The sequence below is a fragment of the Astyanax mexicanus genome, unplaced genomic scaffold (assembly GCF_023375975.1).
Source record: "Astyanax mexicanus isolate ESR-SI-001 unplaced genomic scaffold, AstMex3_surface scaffold_38, whole genome shotgun sequence".
NCBI classification, from domain to species: domain Eukaryota; kingdom Metazoa; phylum Chordata; class Actinopteri; order Characiformes; family Acestrorhamphidae; genus Astyanax; species Astyanax mexicanus.
Window position 1 is genome coordinate 425342 of NW_026040048.1, and position 20733 is coordinate 446074.

Consider the following 20733-nt stretch of genomic DNA (forward strand, 5'->3'; position numbering starts at 1 on the left):
CAGATTTCCGAATTTCTCCAGCACTAAGACTGGATGATTAGCATTAGCGGCTAACCACTAGCGGTTAATGCTAATGCTGCTCCAGCAGTGCTAGCCGGGGTTAGGAGCAAGCTACAGGCCAATAATACACCTCTAAACTGGGAAATAGAGGTTAACAGCTAATGCTATTCCAGCCCCGGTAATGGAGAATGTGTGCCCCCCCTTGCACAGCAATATTTGCAGCTATATGTTTTAGGTAACAGTTGATTAGCTCTGCACATTGGCTTGGAGTGATTTTAGCCTATTCCTTTATACAAAACAGCATCAGTTATTTTGTGGGTTTTCTCCCAGAAACTGCTTCTTTTTGATCCACCCACAACATTCCTATTGGATTAAGGTCGGGACTTTGACTTGGCCATTCCAAACATTACCTTTATTCTTCTTAAACCATTCTTCGGTAGAAACACTTGTGTGCTTAGGGTTGTTGTCTTGCTACATGACCCACCTTTTCTTATTCAGATTCAGTCTACGCACAGATGTAATATTTTCATTCTGAATTTGATAAGATTATTCCGAATTTATTGTTGCATCAATGATGGCAAGCCATTCTGTCCTGGATGTAAACTAACATGATCTATTTTCATCTGATCTGTACAAAAAGCATTCTTCCAATAGTCTTCTGGTGTGTCAATATGAGACTTAAAAAGTGTTAAATGTGAGTAAACTTTCTAGTTAACTTTCTAATTAACATTAGAAAAAAGTTAAGGGAGAAAGGCCTTTAATAGATTAGAAGTTCCCTTGGGTTCTTTTGTGACCTTGTGGACTATTATATGCCAGCTAACGGTGTGCCATATCATATTGTACGCAATAATATTGCCAACATTTTTCAATATCATGAACGATATTATACCCTGAAATATTGTGCCCACTCCTAATTATCACATCAGGGTACTACATTTTTGCTGTTTTTAGCAAAAAATAATTCACACTGTTCTCATTTCCCATTATATATCTACTAGAGACAGATTATATCTGTTCAGTATAATTTATTTTACTTTAATCCTGTATATATGGAGATATTTGGAGTGCATTATTAGTATCATGACATTCTCGATCATTGAATTCTGTTAAAAATCTGATATAAACAGTTAGAGGTGTGCCATATCATATTGTATGCAATAATAAAATTTTATTTTCATTTTGTTGTTTGAACTCTTGAAATAATTTTTCTAATTCAGTGTTTTGTCAGATCGCCAAGAGTATCGTTATTGTGAAAATACCATGAAATATTGAGATATTATTTTGGGGCCAAATCGCTCACCCCTGAATTTCATTTATTCTTCATAAAGGACCTTATCTACACTAATCACTGTCTGTTCTCCCTGTTTCCCAAAAAGAAGTACAGAAGCAAAAAAAAAAATCTTCTTCCCCCAGGCTGTCAGACTGCTAAACATCCATTGGTAGTGTTCAGTCCTTAAATTTTCTCATCTCTCACCCCTACATTACTACATTACCCCTTATCAACTCAGTGTTCAGTTTACTTTTTTACTGTCACACTGCACTAATCAAGACTTTTACACCCATTCACCCTGTCACATTAATTTGGATTTACATATAATTCACTTATATATATGTTAATAGCAATGCATACATCTGCATAGATGTAGTTTATATATTACAGTCTTTATCAGTGCAATATTATATTTCTAGAGTTATGTGTGAAATTCTATATTTTCTATATTCCTGTGTATCTAATATTTGTGAGGGACCTGGCACCTAAGCTTTTCACTCCTTTTTTCACCTGTGTTAACTGTAATATTTTTTTTTTATTTGATCCCTTTTCTTTAAATAAAACTGGACTCTGCCCATTTACACCTGATTACCATCCCATTGATTAAAAACACCAGACTCTTTTTAGGTCTTGTGTGAATTTGTTTTAATAGTTCACAAATTCTTTAATTCAGCAATACATCTATCAGAAATTATGCATCTAAATGAAAAAAAAAGTTCAGTTTTTTATTTTCACACAATATCCCATTTTTTTATTATTGAAAATTGTATTGACAGTACAGCTGGACTGTTCAGCATTAAATGAGCTACATGATTGTAAAACAAAAATATAAAAACATCATCTTGACATAAGTTGAACATGCATTCATTTAAGCATATTTTGTACTGAAAAAAGAGAAAACCCACATCACTTGGTAAAGATCATGCAATTATTCTGTGAATGTTACAAACAGCTACTCTGTATCAGATTTTGTTGCTACATTTTTTCTTAAATACATTTAAAGTTACTTTTTGACCTTTTCAATTTAATAAGTTTATTTAGGAAGCAATGCAAATTCAGCTGGATTTATTTTTGTCTTAGAAAACTTATATCACAATGTATGTCAAAAAACACTTTCTGTTAGTTCTTTCCTTTTTAGTTTATTCCTAAGCTTGCAACTGCATCAGCCTGAGTAAATTTAGTCCATTCAGAAGGAATCTCTCCATTACCACTAAAAGTAAGCTGGTAGTGATTTTCAAGGTTTTCCTGAAACTCACAAACAAACCATTTCCAATATGCCATCTCTGAAAAGTCAGAGGAGATGCACCATTTAGCAATATGTTCTCCTGCTGTTCTGTACTGTTTGTAAGGGACAAGCCAATCCGAATCACTTAATGGGTAGAAAGATTTCTCACTTGCTACTAATGTGGTGCAAAATTCTGTGACAAATTCTGTTGTCCCTCTGTATTTTCTTCCAATTATTCCAGATGAACGGTGGAAATCTACATGGTGATCTCCAGTATGGTCTTCTTGACTGTTGGTACAAACAGCTCCACAGAAGGGGCACTTTGTCCAGCAGCACCTGCAGAAGTGTTTGATCAGAATCTCTTCAGGCTTTTCTCTAAACATCTCCTCTTTCAGATCTGAAAGCTTACAGAAGCTTCCTTTCAGCTCAGCAACAACCGATGGGAGCTCCTTTTGAATAAAATCAAGCAGAATGTCATAGTCAGTGACATCTTCTGTAACACCATCACCTAGATGAACACTAGTATCTCCCAACTCATCTACAAGACTGTTGGAGAAAATGTCGAGCCAAGTGTTCACATCTCCACCAATGTCCATGACTTCATCTCTGGCCATTTTTGCTGCACTAATGACAATTCTCTGTTTGTAGTCGAAGTGTTCTTTTATTGCAGAAACTGCCTGTGGGTTTCTTGCTGCCATGTGCTCTTTAACCTTACGTTTGATGAACATTTCAAAGTATGCCCTGGGCAGGTACATGTATGTTAAGAAGTTTTTAAACTTTTCCTCCTTATCTCCCTCCTGCTCTGCCAGAGTCTTCAGAATGTGTTTCTCCAGATCTCCTCTGTTTCCATTAAATGGAGGTTTTCCTCTCATCTGATCACAGATGAATTTAGCGATCATGTTGTACACACTCTGCAGCATTGTTTCTTTCAGTTTAACACAGATTTGGTCTCCAAGCACTGCTGCAGATGTTGCTCCTTTCCAGTAATTCTCAAAGACTTTAACATATTCAGCCTTTTTCCTTTCAAAGTACAGAAGTGGATCATTTGCTTCTTTGTATTTTCGGTGAAGTTCCTTAAAGCGTTTCTCTGCTTGATCACACACATAAAGAGAGAGATCAACATAAAACTCTTTCTTAAACTCAAAGGAGTCGTGTCTTGGTTTCAACTCCTGCACTAGTTGTTTGACATCTCGTGCAAGCTCCTGGATATAGCCTGAGCTGTATCCCTGCACTGAGACTGGAAATAATTTCACTTTTTCTGTTGTTTGATGAATGACCTTAGAAATCAGCTCGCGTATTGATATCTGATCCTCTGGTTTGAGGGCCTTACCCATAAATGGTATATTTTCAATGACAGAAAAAACTTTTAAAAACTTGTTCTTTTTCAGGGAAACATAGTTTAGATAATCTCCAACAGTGCAAATCATTTTGTAACCGGCACTTTTCTTTTGTCCAACAACAAGATCATATTCATAAAACTCCCCCAGAATGTTAAAGACATCTTCTAAGATGTTAACATCTTTGATTTTCGGAACATCTGTAGTTAATTCAGAGACCCACTTTCCCCAAACTGAATCAAATTCTGCTTTTGGATCTCTGTTTTTGCTCCTGTCTACTTTAAGCTTCAATGCAAATTCTTTACTTTTTTCAAAAAGAGTATTTTCGTGATTTTTCAGCTGCTCATCCAGATTTTTCCGAATGTTTTTCTGTTTGATGTTCTCATCCAGTTTTCTTTTGGCCTCATCTACAAGGTCATCATGGACGTGTTGTATTTGTTTCTCAAATCTGCTTTTCCACTGAATCAGAGTTTCCTTTTCACTGTCTTCTTCAAAATACTTTTTAAATGATATTTGGACTTTCTGCAGAGTCTCTGACATTTCTCTCATCAGCTCTTGTTTTCCCACTGCTTCTAATTTTCCACTGGAGATTCTGTTTAGCATCTTGTCTTCAATACTCAGCATGGCACTCCTGAGACTCCAGGTCCATTTCTCATACTCCTCCTCCAGTTTCCTGTACACTGATATCTCCAGTGTGTTCCTGAAACTGAAGACAAAGTTTTCATTCAGCAGAGCCTCCCAGAGGTCTTTCACTCGCTGCTGAAACTGTGATAATTTCATGCAGCTTGTTTTTGATGCACGAGAAACAATGTCTCTCTTCAGCTCCTGAACATTTTCACTGTAGCGTGGGTTTGGTGGAGCCATGGGTGGGCTGCCCTCCCAGAGCTGAGAGAAGTACTTCACATCCTTCTGTACATTAAATGCAATGACATCACTGAAACATTCTGCATCACATACTTCATCTTTAGCAGCTAACCTGGTCATTTCATCCAGTCTGTCTTGTAACCGCCTTCTTCCCTCCATCATTTTCTCTCCAGCTGCAACATCAGTAACATTCTGATGAACAAACACACAGCTGGGATTCAATCTGACCTTCTTCATCCTCATGAAGGCCTGAACAACAATCTGAAGAATGTCCTGTATCTCTGATGGGTTTTCTCCAAAGATGTTGATCAAAGTCATGTTTCCAAGACCTAGAACAAATGTTGCCAGTTCATTATCATGATGTATGGTGTCTTTTCCAGCCAGCTCTAAAGCTCGGAGACCTTCAGTATCAACAACCAGAATGTAGTCAAACTTCAGTTCCCCCTTCATCTCCTCAGACACTTTCACCAGCTGCATGAAGGCTCCTCTGGTGCATCTTCCAGCACTGACTGCAAACTGGAGTCCGAACATGGCGTTGAGCATGGTGGATTTCCCTGAGCTCTGAATTCCCAGAACTGACAACACAAAGACTCTCTGGTCTCCCAGTTTTCTGATGACCTTATCCAGAACTGCTGAAACCCAGACCAGAGGAACATGAGCAGCATCACCATCCATCAGCTCCATCGGGTGGCCAGATATCATGAGTTCAGCAGCAAGATTAGGAAGGTCAGTATAGTCTACATTTCTTTTTCTTTTCGTTCCTCTTTTCTCAGAGACTGAAGCTTCATAAATCTGACCCATCTCTCTCAGCATGTGCTCCAAACCAAATGTGGCAGCATTAAGCTTGTTGGAGATCTTTTCTAGATTTAGTTGTTCAGTTTTAAGTTGATCTATTTTGTTATGTTCTGGATGCATTTTTTTGGAGAAATCATAAGTCTGTTTGTGTAATGTATTTTTAAAGCTAGTTTTTGTTTTTTCATCCTCAAGTTTGTCATGCTTTTTTCTCAAAGCCAGCACCTCTGACCATTTTTGGTGGTACTCTTTAAGGAGGACAGAGAGCTTGTCTGAAGAGAAATCATCCAGTAGGATTGCCAGCCACTTGAGGAAATACATTTTCCCACTTTCTGACAGCAAGTCTAAACTTTCTACAACTAACCCCATGAGTTCACTGAAACCATGATTCTGCTGTTTGATTCTTATTTCCTTCATTTCTGCTTCCTTTCTGCTTTTCTCTAATTCTAAGTTGTCACTTTTAAGACGTCGCAGTTCTTTGTTTTTTTGGCACCAGTCATGCCACAGCTTCCCCTGGCAGGGCAGATACTTTTCTTTGACTGTTGATGGATTTTCTCTTTTCAGTAATCTCATTATCTCCTGTGCAGATTTCTTTCCTCTCTGACAGTCTTCATTATCCTCATCCACCTTTATCTCTGAATGTTCTGCTATCTTCTCCACACTGAAGGTCACAGGCTGTTCTGAGAGGCAGTTTTTGATAACTTCTCTGAGAGCAACAGAAACATCAGACTGGTTTCTGCCCTTCAGTGATACTCTGTATTTTCCTTCCCCAATCTCAGATACAGCATCTTCAGAATCATCCTCTTCATCAGTCAGAACAACAATGAGAGGAGTTGAACCCTCACAAAGTTCCTTCACAATAACCATATTGTTGTCATTCTCATCAAGTTGAGGTAAAAGTACAACATTCACAGAGGACATTTCAGTAAGAATCTTTCTCTGAGTCTCGTTGATGCTGGAATCTCCATGTAGATTACAGAACGCTACACAGTCTGAGAAATGATCAGTGCTTTTTCCAGATGGGAGGTACCAGGCGATCTCCACCACTCCATCCATCAGTAGACGCTCTCTGCTGCTGCCTGGACAGTCCCTGTGGAAGAACGTGTCGTGCTTCTCATTGATCAGCCTGTTCATCAGCTGAGACTTTGATGAAGAAATCGAACCAATCCTGAAGAATGCCACCATTGGAGTTTGAGCTTTGTACATGGGCAGGGTCTTACTAGTGACTCTGCCAGAAGTATCAGTGGTTTTCCAGCTCTTACTGATCTGACGCATCGTCCACAGAGGGAATTCAATCTGTCCAGAGAAACGATTTGGAACCAGAAGAGGAACTGCATACTGACACTGAGACAGCTTAGTTACCATGATCTGCTGAAAGAAAATATCTGAACAATGAAACACTGCCATTTCAACATCCATTGGGTGAACATGAGCTTGTTTCTTTTCTTTGTTTCCAGCATTTCTGTTTGAAAGGGCACCAAAGACACCTTTTCCAACTGGGTGAGACTTTGGTATTGTTGGGTGATTCTTAACAGAGAGGTGTCTTGCTCTGTAATCTATGGTCAGAAGCCTCTGAATAAAAGTGTGAACAAGATCCTTCTCAGTTTTGCACTCATCGTTCTGTAATAATGGTGTTATTTCAAGGAAGCCTTCTTTGGTTAGCTTGTTGTTATATTTCAGATCAAGGTCAAGTCTCTTAAGCAGGTCTTCTTTTAGTCTGGCTCTTGATTCTCCTTCCTAAGAAAAGCAAAACAAAGCAAGGCAAAGTGTGTTTAACAATAAATACATTGTATAAACCATGTTTATACAGTACACAGTAAGCCTCGTATGGAATTTTTCTCTTGGTATAATGATGAACTTGTGTTCATCATTCCGGTGATGATCGGTGAGATCCCCCATTTGCCACCAAGCATTAGAAAGTGCACAAGAGCAAAAGAGAGCAAGAAAGAATGTCACACACACTAAATCCTTTGCTTAGTGAACTGTTAATAATCTGTTTTACATCTGCTCAAGTCATGACAATATGAGTCACACCTAGTCATGGTTCCACTGTTCTGAGGTCATCCTCTCCAGACTATTGAGGCAGACTCCACTTTCACCCATTCTCATTTGCTCAATCAACAGTTCTATATACACCTGGACTCTTTCTCTCTCTGCTTCCTTGCGAGATCCAACCACTTGGTCTGCATGTTACAATTTGAGGACAGTTACAGTGGAACATGTGAAAACACCCCTGTGCAATTGTATGTATATGCCTAATAAAGCTGTCATAGTGGTACAATAAAAACAATGTGCACAAGCAGAGGATGTGCCTTACCTCATAGGGCAACTCTGATCCAGGTAAACAGCCAAAAGATCAACATCTTAAACAATCAACAGACATGCACAAAATGCTAATTTTGCCTCCCTGCTTTGTACTGTACTTCCTTTTCCAAGGAAGATAACAGGTACAGGTGTAGAAGACAAGCAGCTAGACAGCAGAAGGCACATTGATGCCATCTAGTACCTCCCACATCAATACATTTTAAGGGACCGTTACAAGAACACACCTGTGAAACATCAAATGTAGAACTGAATCTGCATTTACCTGATGTGATGTCACTGTAGGAGTGGGATCCCTGTTACATTCTACGTTTGGAAGCATTCGAGATGATACAGGAGAAGGGGGAGCCTGTGGAGAAAGAAAGAAATATTGAGTGCAGAAATATATGTGCAGGCAATCAATGTTACAACTGCAAAAATACATTTGTGTTTTTACTATTGTGTTTGTGGAAATTATTTCTTTTTTTTTAATGTGCTTTTGGTTCCCAGGGCATAAGCTTGGTATGCTGCTGTTCTTAGGTCCGAACTACTTAGGAGAAGGAGGAGACAAATGGACCGATAACGCTGTGTTTTTTTGCAGTGTTTACTTTGATAGTAAAGTTTGAAATATCTTGCTCTTTAATTTGTTTCAGATAACAACAGACCTGAATCTACCACAGCATCTGATAACTTTGAGAAATGTGTAAATGCTGGTCATAGGCAGCATACTGTACTGTAGTAATACGTCACGCTGAACGCCTCTCCTTATCCGTCTGCCTTCTCATGAGGCCGGCTCTCTCCATGGTGCTAACGCCAGAGAGCCTACATTCACCTCTACTGTTGTGGACGGCCACATAGCAAAGGGGAGGAGCCAGAGGCTATTACATGCCTGGCTAGCGTAGATTAGTCCACCTGATGACACTCACCTCTTGGTGTCTACTCTGCTGTAGCTTTATTTTAAGAAGACTGATCTGAGAAACCTGAGACACATCTAATTGGCAGATTTTCAGCCACATGACACTGCACACTCTCAAGAAAGAATGGCACTCCTACCCACAGTCCTGCAGCCAAAGCCTTAAAAAATTCTCCAGTTTTAGCAGGCAAAGTCTTCTTTGATTAAGGGTTTGAGGCTGGCTGCACATGCAGATGAATTTTATTAAAGCATTTATCAAACTCAGTCAGGACAGGCAGAGGTCAGGAAATAGGCAGCAGAAATAACTAATTGCAAATTCACAATCAATGTCTAAAGTTAGGGTGACCAGACCAAGTCCTACTTTTAAGACCTAAAAAAATGTCTGGGGGGAATTTCATAATCGTCCGTGATTTTGTTTGACTGCCCACAGTACAGTGCATTGTTATTAGAATTGCCACGCCGTTCCATTCCACTGCATTCCAGGTTTCTCTGTATCGCAAATTAATCACGCCCTTCTCCTCAAATCTATCTACTTTGCATTGTTTGTGTGTGAAGAAGAAAGCGTGGGCTTGCAGTCTACCCCAAGTGTTTACAAGCGAAAGCACGTGTGTGTCCGCCGGTTCTACACCTTTTCTCTGTGGAGTACGTTTAGAGTTGAACGCAGTTGACAGCAGCAGCAGACCGGGAGAGCAGGCTTTTGACGGAGGAAACGAGGGACAGACTGAGCAGAAATGTGTAGCAGGTAGTAACGTTAGTAAAGTTAGGATAACACAGGCACTTTGAGGTGATGGAGGTAATGTTAGCTCTATTACATGAAAATGATGAGCAATGACATAAAAATAGCAAACGGTCAAGAATGAGAAGTGCTGGATGAGCAGTAAGTGTGTATTTTAGGCCACATCATTTTATTTTAGATATTTAGGTTAAAGGTGTTAAAAGGCTGCATAGTTTGAGTTTTGTAGTCTATTTGCTGTGGATCAACATGTTTTAAAAAGCACTTAAACAAGTGAAATAACAGATTTTAACACTGATAAATGATAAGTTAACTTAAAAAGTAAGTGCAAAAAATATAAAAGTAATATTAGAAAAATGTATGCCCACACTGAATAAGAGTAAAACAGTGTCAAATGCTTTTAAGAAATAGTTGCGTTGCATGAATTCATAAAGCAGCCCTGTTTGTAGCCTGATACAAATACATGTTATAGCTGTTTAAAGGAGGAAGCACCTTTAACCTGAAGAATTAGAATTGAGCTGTTATATCAGAGAAATTCAGAAAATACATATTAGACATGAATTCAATAAAACCGACAACAAAATAAAAGGTGTCCTCCTTTTCAGAAACCCAAATCTGGTGACCCTATCTAAAGTTCAGCAACAGGAAAGCAGGCGAAGGGTGTGATTGGAGATAACCACACCTTCACACTCTTATTCTTAAATGTTTTATACATTTATCTCATCTCATCTCATTGTCAACCGCTGGAGCCTATCCCAGCAGGCATCGTGCAGAAGGCAGGATACACCCTGTTCTGGGACCAGTGCATATGAACTAGGAGACAAGCTATCTGAGTGAAGTGCTGGGAACCTCTCCTCAGATAGCCAGCGCATGCCTGTTCTACACGCTGTAAAGTCGCACACAGGCCAGAAGATCTCTCCATCCACTCTTTTCCTCTGTTTCATCTTCTCACAGACTTTAGGACACTTAAAGATTGTTTGGAACACAAGGACTGTCTGCTGTGTTCATGAAGGACAAAGAGCTGAACAACACCATGATAAGAACCTGTTGCTCAGACAGGCTGGAGCTGATCACGTCATTGGAACTGGACAACAAACTGTTAACTGGACTCTGCTGACGTAATCATATTGATAAGTTCTGTCCAATCACATGTCATTTGCATAAATGTATTACTGCTTGGATGAAGTCTGAGGAGTTCTCTCTGTCCCTCGACTGGCTTTAGTTTCTTTCTCTCTCTCTCTTTCTCTTAAATCTCTATCAAGATTTTATTACAGTATGTGTTGACTCGTTGATGTACTTTTACTCTTTTCTAATATATATTTATTAATTTATGTTTCTTGTATATATATATATCTGTAATGCTGAAACTATTTTTCCAGTAAACTTGAATATATTTTAAATTCTAAGCTCTGACTCATTGGTCATCATTTCATGTTCTGGGATTTCTCACATCAGAGTTTTATTTAAGTCATGCTGTGGTAAATTACCCTACACAGGGAATCAAAAGAAACAACACTGCTCAGAACTCGGGATATACAACATAGCGACTTTGCATTAATCCATATGCACTGAGCTGCTTACAAAGTCCTCACAACTTAGACATTTGACCCCAGGGAATTAGGTGTTTCCTGTAATTAACATCACGGGTGTCTTCAATCTTAGAATCAGTCAGGATGAAAATAGGGTAGTCACTATGCTGGTTCGTATCATGGTGTGTACCTGAGCTTCTCTCAGAAGATTCTCTAAGCATTCTGGAGGAAAATGTGTTAGAAAGATTGGTCGCTGTCACAGCTCATGGGTCCTCAAACAGGTTAATCACCCAAAACACACAGCTAAAAACACCCAAGAGAATAACATTGGACTATCCTGAAGTTGCCTTCTATAAGCTCTGATCTAAATCCTACTGAACATCTGAGGATGGAGCTGAAACATGCACTCTGAAGAAGGCCTTCAAACCTGAGACAACTGGAGCAGTATTCTCATGATGGGTGGAACAAAATGCCCGTGGTGAGGTGTAGAATTCTCACTGAGAGAAATCACTTGATTGCTTCAAAGTTGTGCAACAAAAATACTAAGTTATGGGTACTATAGTCATTGTCCAGTCATGTTCCATTAGTTTTCAAAATTATTCTTTTGAACCATAATTCAAAAGGAATGTCTGATTTTCATTAGTAGATTTACAATCAATTTTATTTATTACATTTTTTTTTGCATTTGCATTTTGCAATCTGACTTCACTAGATTGTGTCACAGACTGTACAGGAGCTTACTGATGCCCTGATTCATGTCTGGGAGGGGATTGTCCAGAACACCATCCACCGTCTTAAGGATGTCCTTACACTGCAGGGAGTGCATACAGGCATATGTGGGTCATACATATACACTACTGAGTAACATTTCATTTCACCCCAGCCCTCCATAGGTTGATGATTTTGTTTTCCACTGACTCTTGTTATGCTATTTTGTTATCCATTAACAGCACAATTTATTTTAGTAAAGATTTTCTACTTGAATCTTTAGTTCAGCCAGATTCAGTGTAATTTATGTGTTACAGACTAGTTCTGTAAGTGTGCTGCTGTGACTCCAAACGTTTCTTCAAATTTGACGTTGTGTTTTTGAAGCTAGGTAGCACTTTGTCTCCAGCCCAGAGTGAACAACCAACCTTGTCATCTTTAGCTGATACAATTTAGAATAGGGTCTGTATTTCCAGCTAGAAAATGTGCATTTTCATATCATATTTTATATCAGCTTATCTGTAAACACAGAGGAGTTAATGTCATGGTTGGGCTTGCATGGCTTATTTTCCAAACCTTTTCAGTCTACAGCAGAAATAATGGGATTTGCCCCATTTTCAGTACTTTTAGAAAGGACTTTATCTCAGAGGAGCTCTTGTATCAGCACCATTAGCAGCACCATGGTTTGCGCAGGTAACGAGCAAAAGCTATTAAAGCCAGACATGAGACTTTTATGTTTTTAGACACTAAGACATATCTGATGTTCCCTAATCCCAACAGTTCCTGACAGAAAATCCTGGAGGCAAACTGTGTGCCTGTTGTTTATATGCTGTTTATTTTGGTTCTAAAGTTTTTAGAGGGTTTGTTGTGCTGGATGTATAAGTACAGAAAATGATCTGCTTAAACTGTGTAGATGCATATGAACAGAGATTTCTTTCTTTGTAATGTACACCTGCAGCGAACCATAGTGAATTTACACACACATCTAAACACTGCTGTTAGTTGTTAAGTAATGAAAGTTTGGGCCAGTAATGTTAGTATGAATCTGTACTAGAGTAAAAGTACATATAAAAAAAAAACTCTTTATTTGCTTTATTTGCCTCTCTGTCTTTATTGATTAGTTGCTTCAAAACACTGTGATGTTAGCATAATTTAAATGTAAAAGGTAAAAAATCTATTAATTTAATAAATGTTATCAATGAAAAAAAATTAATTTAATAAGTAATAACAAAAATCTTAAATAGTATAACCTTAAAAATAATTGACTTAAACATAAATATTTTATATAAATATTATAAATATAAATATTATAACTAAATTGACTAAAACTAGACTAAAATGTTTTTAGTTTGTTGATTAAACTGATAACTAAATGACTAAAATGTGACAAAACTATTATGCATTTTAGTCAAAAGACTAAAACTAAATCAAATAACCAGGGTTATCATTTGTCCTAGAGACTGATCACTGATAATTACAGTAATACTATATATATTAATACAATAATACAATAGTTACTGATGAGCTAAAAAATGTTATAATTACAAGATTATTGAGATTTTCAACTACATTACAAAATACATATTCAGAACATTACTGCAGAGTGAAATCTTATGTGTGGGTGTGTGTGAAGATTTCTTATAACCCCAAATCAGAAAAAGTCGACAATATGGGAAATGATTATAAAATAAAAAATTCAGTGTTCCTTACATTTAATTTAACATTTATTTGATTGCAGACGAATATGTTAAGATGTTTCACCTGCTTAACTGTTGTCCATCCATTCTAGCATTTCATGCCTGCAACAGATTCCAAAAAGGTTGGGATGGGCTAGTAATGACGTAAAAACAACTGTAGCAGGTAAAGGTGTGGTGCACATAATGAGGGACTCTTATTCTGAAAGTAGCCGTCCAAGTGTCTTGCAAAAGTATTTATACGTCTTGCACTTTTAAATGTGGTCACCTTACAACCACAAACTTAAATATATTTTATTGAGATTTTAAGTGATAGACAAACACAAAGTAGCACATAATTGTGAAGTGGAACTAAAATTATGCATGATTTTTTAAATTATATTCCACCCCCTTTATTCTGAAACCCCTAAATAAAATCCAGTGCAATCAATTGCCTTCAGAAGCCAAATAATTAGTGCAGCTGTGTGTAATTTAGTCTCAGTATAAATACACCTGTTCTCAGTGGTTTGTTAGAGAACACTAGTGAACAAACAGCATCATGAAGACTATGAAACACACCAAACAGGTCAGAGATAAAGTTGTGGAGAAGTTTAAAGCAGGCTTAGGTTATAAAAACATATATCAAACTTTGAGCATCCCAAGGAGCACTGTCTATTCCATCATACAAAAATGAAAATAGTCTTCTACAACTGTAAACCACAACAAAACTTTTAAGAGGTTACAGAAGACTTGAGACTTGGGCAAATGTTCCAGCAAAACAATGACCATAAACATGAATTTCCTTTCGTTGTGGGTCAATTATTATTTGTTTCAGTTGGGATTTGTTCTCTTTTCTTTGTTTATTTGTTATTGCTATTTTCTTTGTCGTTTAGGATACAGTAATTTTTACTGAACATTTTAATGGATGTTAATTTGTTAATGTAATAGCTGCATCTAAATACTTTAGTGTTTTAGTCCATTGTTTGAATTTGTGAAAAGTTTAAATAAAATCAAGTTTTTCTGGAAAATAGGTTGGTTTTTACTTACGACTTGTAGTTATTTCCTGAGGAGCAATTCCTTAGGTGGCGTAGTCAGATTTTAATTAAAGGGTATTTCTTAATAACCCCCTTTTAGTGTGTATTATCGCTCATATGACCATTTGGGTATGGGTTACACTTTTTTGGAATATGTTGCAGGCCTGAAATGAAGTCAAGTTGTGGAGATGAAACATGAAATTGGTTCGTACTGTCTGTAATGAAAAAAAAGTCAAAGGATATGAATTTTGCATTTTTTAGGTCAAAACTTTTTTCCTGATTTGGGGCAGTCATACACTTCACCTTAAGTGACTGTTACACACCTATGAAATATGGCATGCAACACTCCTCCTTCTCCACCACACAACACCACCCCCCACCCAACCGCTGTTTTTCCTCCACTTTAATTTGAGTCTGCTAATTCCCTGTAAAGAACATAAAAAAGTGAGTTCATCCAGCTGTCTCTGTCTGGTTCTACTCTTTATCTGGATCGCTGGTGACAAAACTTTAATGTTTTATTTGTGGTTATTGCATTCTGTGTACTGGGCGATAATCAGGACTGCTTAGGACCTGGGGTAGACTTTTTTTATATACTTCTCTCTGCGTGTCTCTCCACAACCGTGCAGCAACCAATCAGAATTTTTCTGAATTTACTAATAGCGAATCAGCGCTCTGAAGGCAGACGCTGAATATTTAAGGGATAATTAAAAAATCTGTCTCAGCTGCATGATCATGAGCGTTAACGCAAAACGGAGAACAGGAAATTTGAAGAGGCGCCTTCAGCTTATAAATCCGCTGTTTGGTAGTTTAATTAACAAGGTAAAAAGACAGTCAGCAGATAAAGCACAGTGTGATATCAGTTGCCTGTTTTTGACTAATGGTCAAAATAAGTGTTCCTTTTTTATAATAGATATTGTGATTTGAATTAATCTGTGCCTTTTTTCTATTTTATATTGGCTCTGCAAGTGTGAGTAGGAGCACCTTGTTGATTTTAAAATAGAAAGGGCTAAAACGTGCTGCATATTGGAGCTAGATAATATTAATATATATATATATAAAACCAAACCGATACCGTGGCCACACTGTATTGTTGCATCCCTATTGAATATGTCCTTACCTGTTGTGATCCCATTGCAGTAGTTGGAGCCATTGTGATCCAGTTTCTTTCTGGGTTCAGAACCATCCAAGCTGGTTCAGGAGAAGTGAGATCCTGTGAAAAGAGGAAATAAGGATGTATTGAGAGCATCAATACAGAAGGCTGGATGCTGGTAATGCTGCACAAAGGGGTTCTGTGGCTTCACAGCAAAATGTGTACAATACATGGTAGGATAGCGATGCTCTAAAATAAAGTTGTACGTTGACTAACACTTAACAATGATATTCTTTTATCTTTTTAGTTTATTTTATCATGGGTGTAACTATTTCTGTGTGTAAAACAATAAATCATGTGCACATTTTATGGCTGAAACCATGTTGCCATACTGATGCCTCTAAGACACTAACTTTAAAAGACGAAATATAAAATAACAAATATATAAATAAAGGTACACCTTTAAAATATTGCTTAAAGCACATGTGTCAAACACAAGGCCCGCGGGCCAAATGTGGCCCGCCACGTCTTTTTATGTGGCCCGCGAGAGCTTGTAAGATCTTAGTGTCTATAATAAATAAGTCAGAAGCGTTCTTTGACCAAAAAATACATTTCCCACAATGCTTGTCGATTGTATTACCCGCAAAGTTACGGCTTACTGCCACTACACGGCAGTGTAGTCATTGATGTGGAAACCCTGCCGGAGGGAAGGTGTAACTTCGCGGGTGGAATTGAGACATATAAATGTTTATCCCATAATGTCCAGAAAAAGACAAGTTGATGCAGACGGACGGCTGTGCTTCAAGGCGAAAGACCGGTATGCCTTTTGTGTTACGAAGAGTGTTACTGACCAAAATGAACGCTTTTTAGGAGAGATATAAGTTCTGTGTAAATATTTATAAGTCAATAGCTGACAAAATCTGTTTTAATGACGTTAATAAACATCACTGTGACAGCGCTAGTCGCAGTTTCACCGCAGCAAAGGAGGAGCACGTGAATCACTTATCTAACCAGCCTTTACTGATTTCTGCCCTCAATAACCCTTTCAATAACCTCCAATAGCCTTTAATAGTCTTCAGTAGCCTTCAACAGTCTAACCTTGCAGCCGTGGTGTGTCCACTAAACTCCGTAGTTATAAACATCCTGAGGTTAGCAGCGCGCTAACTGACCTGTTTATAATGTAATCCCAGCAGTGACTCATGCTCTAAACGGCTGCTGTTAGCTGATTGGGCTGAAAGATGAACTGTAGAGAGCTGTATTATTCGGTTACAAAAATCTTTATTTCATACACAGAAGAACTTTTTAAAAACGCTCCAGACTGGCTGAGCTGAGCCCTGTAGCCCGTGGCTGGGCTGTAGCTCTGACTCAGTAAAGACTGCGGACTTGTGGTGCTGCTGCTGCAGCTCCCACTAGTGGTTGGATGAGGAACTGCTAAATCTGAGGAAATGCTATGTTCTTAACAGCTCACAATTTTTGATTTTATATTTAAGCCTTATTTCAGTTAATAATTTCAAAGTTAATATAACTTGATGTCATTTCTATTCACTTGAATAGTTTGGTTCTTGATTGATGGAGTTTTTGGATTTCATGACATGACAAATTAAAAGGATTTATGTTAATAGAGCAACAAGCAAACATTTTTTTCCATGCAACTGTAATATTTGATTGAATAAATAATATATTGAGAGTTATTTAACATTAAGGAGTAATTACATTCATTTACATATATTACATTTGGTTACATTTTATTACATTTATAAGTTACATCTGGCCCTCGGAGGACAGCCAATATGCCAATGTGGCCCTCGGCCAAAATGAGTTTGACACCCCTGGCTTAAAGTATCTGCCTTGCTTTTGTTGATGCTTGGACTTGTCAGGTGATAAAAAAATGTTTATCTAATTAAACTAAACTAGTAATATTAAATCTAATTAATAACATGTTCCATGATTTATTCTGAATTAATAATCCTCATATAATTGCATTCATTATCAAAGTATTTCAAACTGTACAGTTTGAATTTAAGCTGAGGAGTAAATTAATAAATAAATAACCCACATAGAGTAGTGATGTGCCGATCCACATTTTTTCACGGCCAATCTAATTTCGATACCCAAGTGCCGATACAGATCCACATTCCAATGCACAAGATGTTTTCATTTTTGTTTTAATTATTTAACAAAATTTGTCACAAATATGTAATGATACCCTGGCGATATCAGCCAATAGCCTTTGCTGAGGGAGGTGACCCTGACCCTGCCCCTAAACTGTCAAAACCACCCCTTTCAAAATGTGAATTTAAGAGGAAAATAAACACCCGCGAGGAGAGAAATGAAGCTCAAGAGCGATATTCTGTTCGGCGCGCACAGGATTCCCTTTTTTTGCTTGCGAGTTTTTCATTTGTGCTCACAAGAAGTTAATTTACACACACAAAATGTTAAAAAATGGTTAATTTTTTTTCACCTGTTTTTTTGCGCCCCCCGACTTTTGACGATTGATGTGACGCCATAACGGCCGGGTCTTGGTAGATTTGCAGTGCTCTGATTCCATTTCAGTGTGATCGCTTGCACAGTGCTCCTTGAGATGTTTCAAGCTTGGGATTTTTTTTGGATCTGTTCTGTCGAATTGTCCTACCCATCGATACATGCTTCCCAAAGGTACTACGCATGCGCTGACCTACCCAATTTTATTATTTCTCTTGTTTTTTATTTATAATTAATCTGTTTTAGGGGGGTTTATGTGCCTTAAACAACCTGGACGCACTGTCATTGCACTAAAGTGTAAATATACTAATATACTAATAATTAGAATTGTTATCATAAATAAATACAAAAGCAGTGTGTAATGAGCTATATTTGCCATAACTTTGCCATGATACAATGATTTATCTAAATCTAATAATGTACATCTACTGGAATTTCACTGGGTACATGCCCTAAAATAGTGCTTCTTTTGTATTTTTGCAGTTAAATATATATTAGGGCAGCACGGTTTGACAAGGTAGCACAATTCGACAGAACACCGGTTTTAAGCTTATCCACAACACTATCTCGGACATACGTGGTGTGTTCCTTGGTCTTCATGAAGCTCTCTGCTCTTTAAACAGAACTCTGAGACTATTACAGAGCAAGTCGCCATATTGGATGGGTCTTCCATGAGCCACAAGTGCATTTATTTGTACTAAGGAAGGTGTTTAATACAACTATAATAATCACAACTCAAAAATTCACACGGTTTGGTTTGTTACAAACAGCGGAGATGAGGTTATAAAACCGGACACTGTCACACATTGCAAATATCAGCTTTCATGTTGAAATACTTTGTTTTCTGCTCTTTGACAAAAATGTATTGTTTATTTGAAATTATTTCACTCTCTCTCTCTAACACCGAGAGACAGAGAGAGAGAAAGAGAGAGCCCTAAGGAGACCCAACCAGTATGGCGATGATCCTGGATTACACTCCACCCTGTAATGGGGTGTCTTCTTATATTATGTCTATGTCCAGCACAACCTGCAAATTGGAATACATAATCTGTGTGATTAATCAGCGATATTTTATGTGCTATTGGTTCTGTGATTAATTCATTCAAATTAACGCGTAAATGTGACAGCCCTAAAAAGAATCACCTTCAAGTTAAGCTAAACACAAGTAGAGATCTGGTCCAAGCTTCTTTTTCTCAACATTGAGCTTTATGTGTCATGATAATGTAGTTTATATATTTTATACAAATAACTGCCATTAATGTGTTTTTACACTTACGTTTATTTTTACCGCTTGGGGGCGCTGTTAGGTTTAAAAGTGACTAAGGTTGTTGCAGGCAGAGATAGAGGTTGGTGAGGAAGTCAAAATACGGTGAACACTATTATTAATTATTTTAAAGCTGCAAAAATGGCCAAGTCAACAACCAAGTTGAAGCGGAAACTTTGCAAATATAAAACCCTTTGAATTATACTTAATAATCTGGAATGTGCGAAAGTGAAACCAACTTTACTGCAGCTCAGTTTCTCCCAAAGTCTGCTCTTAGACAAGACTTTATGTTTGCAGCAGCCAAAATGACAAATAATACAAAAAAATACAACATAAACAAGCATTTATTTAATATTTAAAAAACGTTATATTAACTAGTGTTTATGATACTCTGTATTAACTAGTGTTTCGTTAGAATAAATCTTAAGTAATCTTGTTCAGCTCAACCTGGATCACTTCAGTCAGATCGTCTGAATATGTTACTGTTTATAATAAAATATATAAAGGTTATACAGTACATTACCCCAGGTCCGTCAGACGTATGTTCAGAATCACTCCAGTCCATCTTTTCCTCTTTTTTTCCCCATAGACTGTTCCCCATCTTCGAGCAGAGAAAGACATCTGCACTCCTACCACCACCTGATCTACATGTGTGACTGTAGCAGCAGTACTGGGCAGAACAGTGAACCTGTCTAAACCATGGCTCTAGAGTTGCGTCAACTCCGTTCACTCCAATGGACCAGTTTTTTACAGCAATGGCGGACCGTGGAGCCTGTCAATAGTTCCCGGAAGTTAGCAGCAAATACGAGCAGCGCAGTGAAGCTGGAGCAGGATACACCATGGCTGCGTCCAGAAACCCCAAAAGTGTCTCCTTTTTCCTACCGATCCTCCTCCTCTCCTCCGTGACCCGGAAACTGATTTCGTGACGCCATCTTGCCACCTGTCCGAATACCGTAGGAGATGAAAGAAGCCGCTTAAAATTCTCCTGTAGGAGGCTTCCAGCGTAGGGAACATAAAAGCTTCCTACTCCGGAAGACTTTTAAGGATTTTTGAATGACATCACTGCATCCACGCCCACAGAGCACGCGAAAATGGGAAAGGCAACGCCCAAATATACGTCATAAACATATTAATTAACTAGGTTCCTTATCTAATTAAACAGCCAGTAAAGCAGTAATATAATTTAAAGTTTAGATAAACTGTATGCTCAGTAAAACTATATTTATAACCCTATGTGTATCATGTTATACATATAAAAACATATATTATTTATAATATATATATATATATATATATATATATATATATATATATATATATATATATATATATATAGTTTTAATTAATTCATTTATTTACTTATTTATTTTAACTTAGGGACTGATGAGGAAACTGAATCCCTCATAAGGCTGAGGTCAGACAGGGCTGCCAGAGTCACTGGTCAGAGATGCGGCCTAAAATGCGGCTGGGAGTAAACAGGATTTTATTGGAGTATCTGAATTTTTAGCTGTGTGTGATAGTA

General features: G+C 37.7%; 1 protein-coding gene across 1 annotated transcript; it reads right to left on the minus strand.

Moving 5' to 3' along the window:
• Positions 1–1985: 1985 nt before the first annotated feature.
• On the minus strand, positions 1986–20382 carry LOC111188536 (interferon-induced very large GTPase 1-like). The gene is made up of 4 exons (XM_049473454.1): positions 19735–20382; positions 15494–15586; positions 8076–8159; positions 1986–7225 (listed from the first exon to the last, which is right to left on the minus strand). Exons 1-4 carry the CDS (start codon positions 19810–19812, stop codon positions 2405–2407), a joined length of 5076 nt encoding a protein of 1691 aa, XP_049329411.1. The 5' UTR covers positions 19813–20382; the 3' UTR covers positions 1986–2404.
• Positions 20383–20733: the final 351 nt, after the last annotated feature.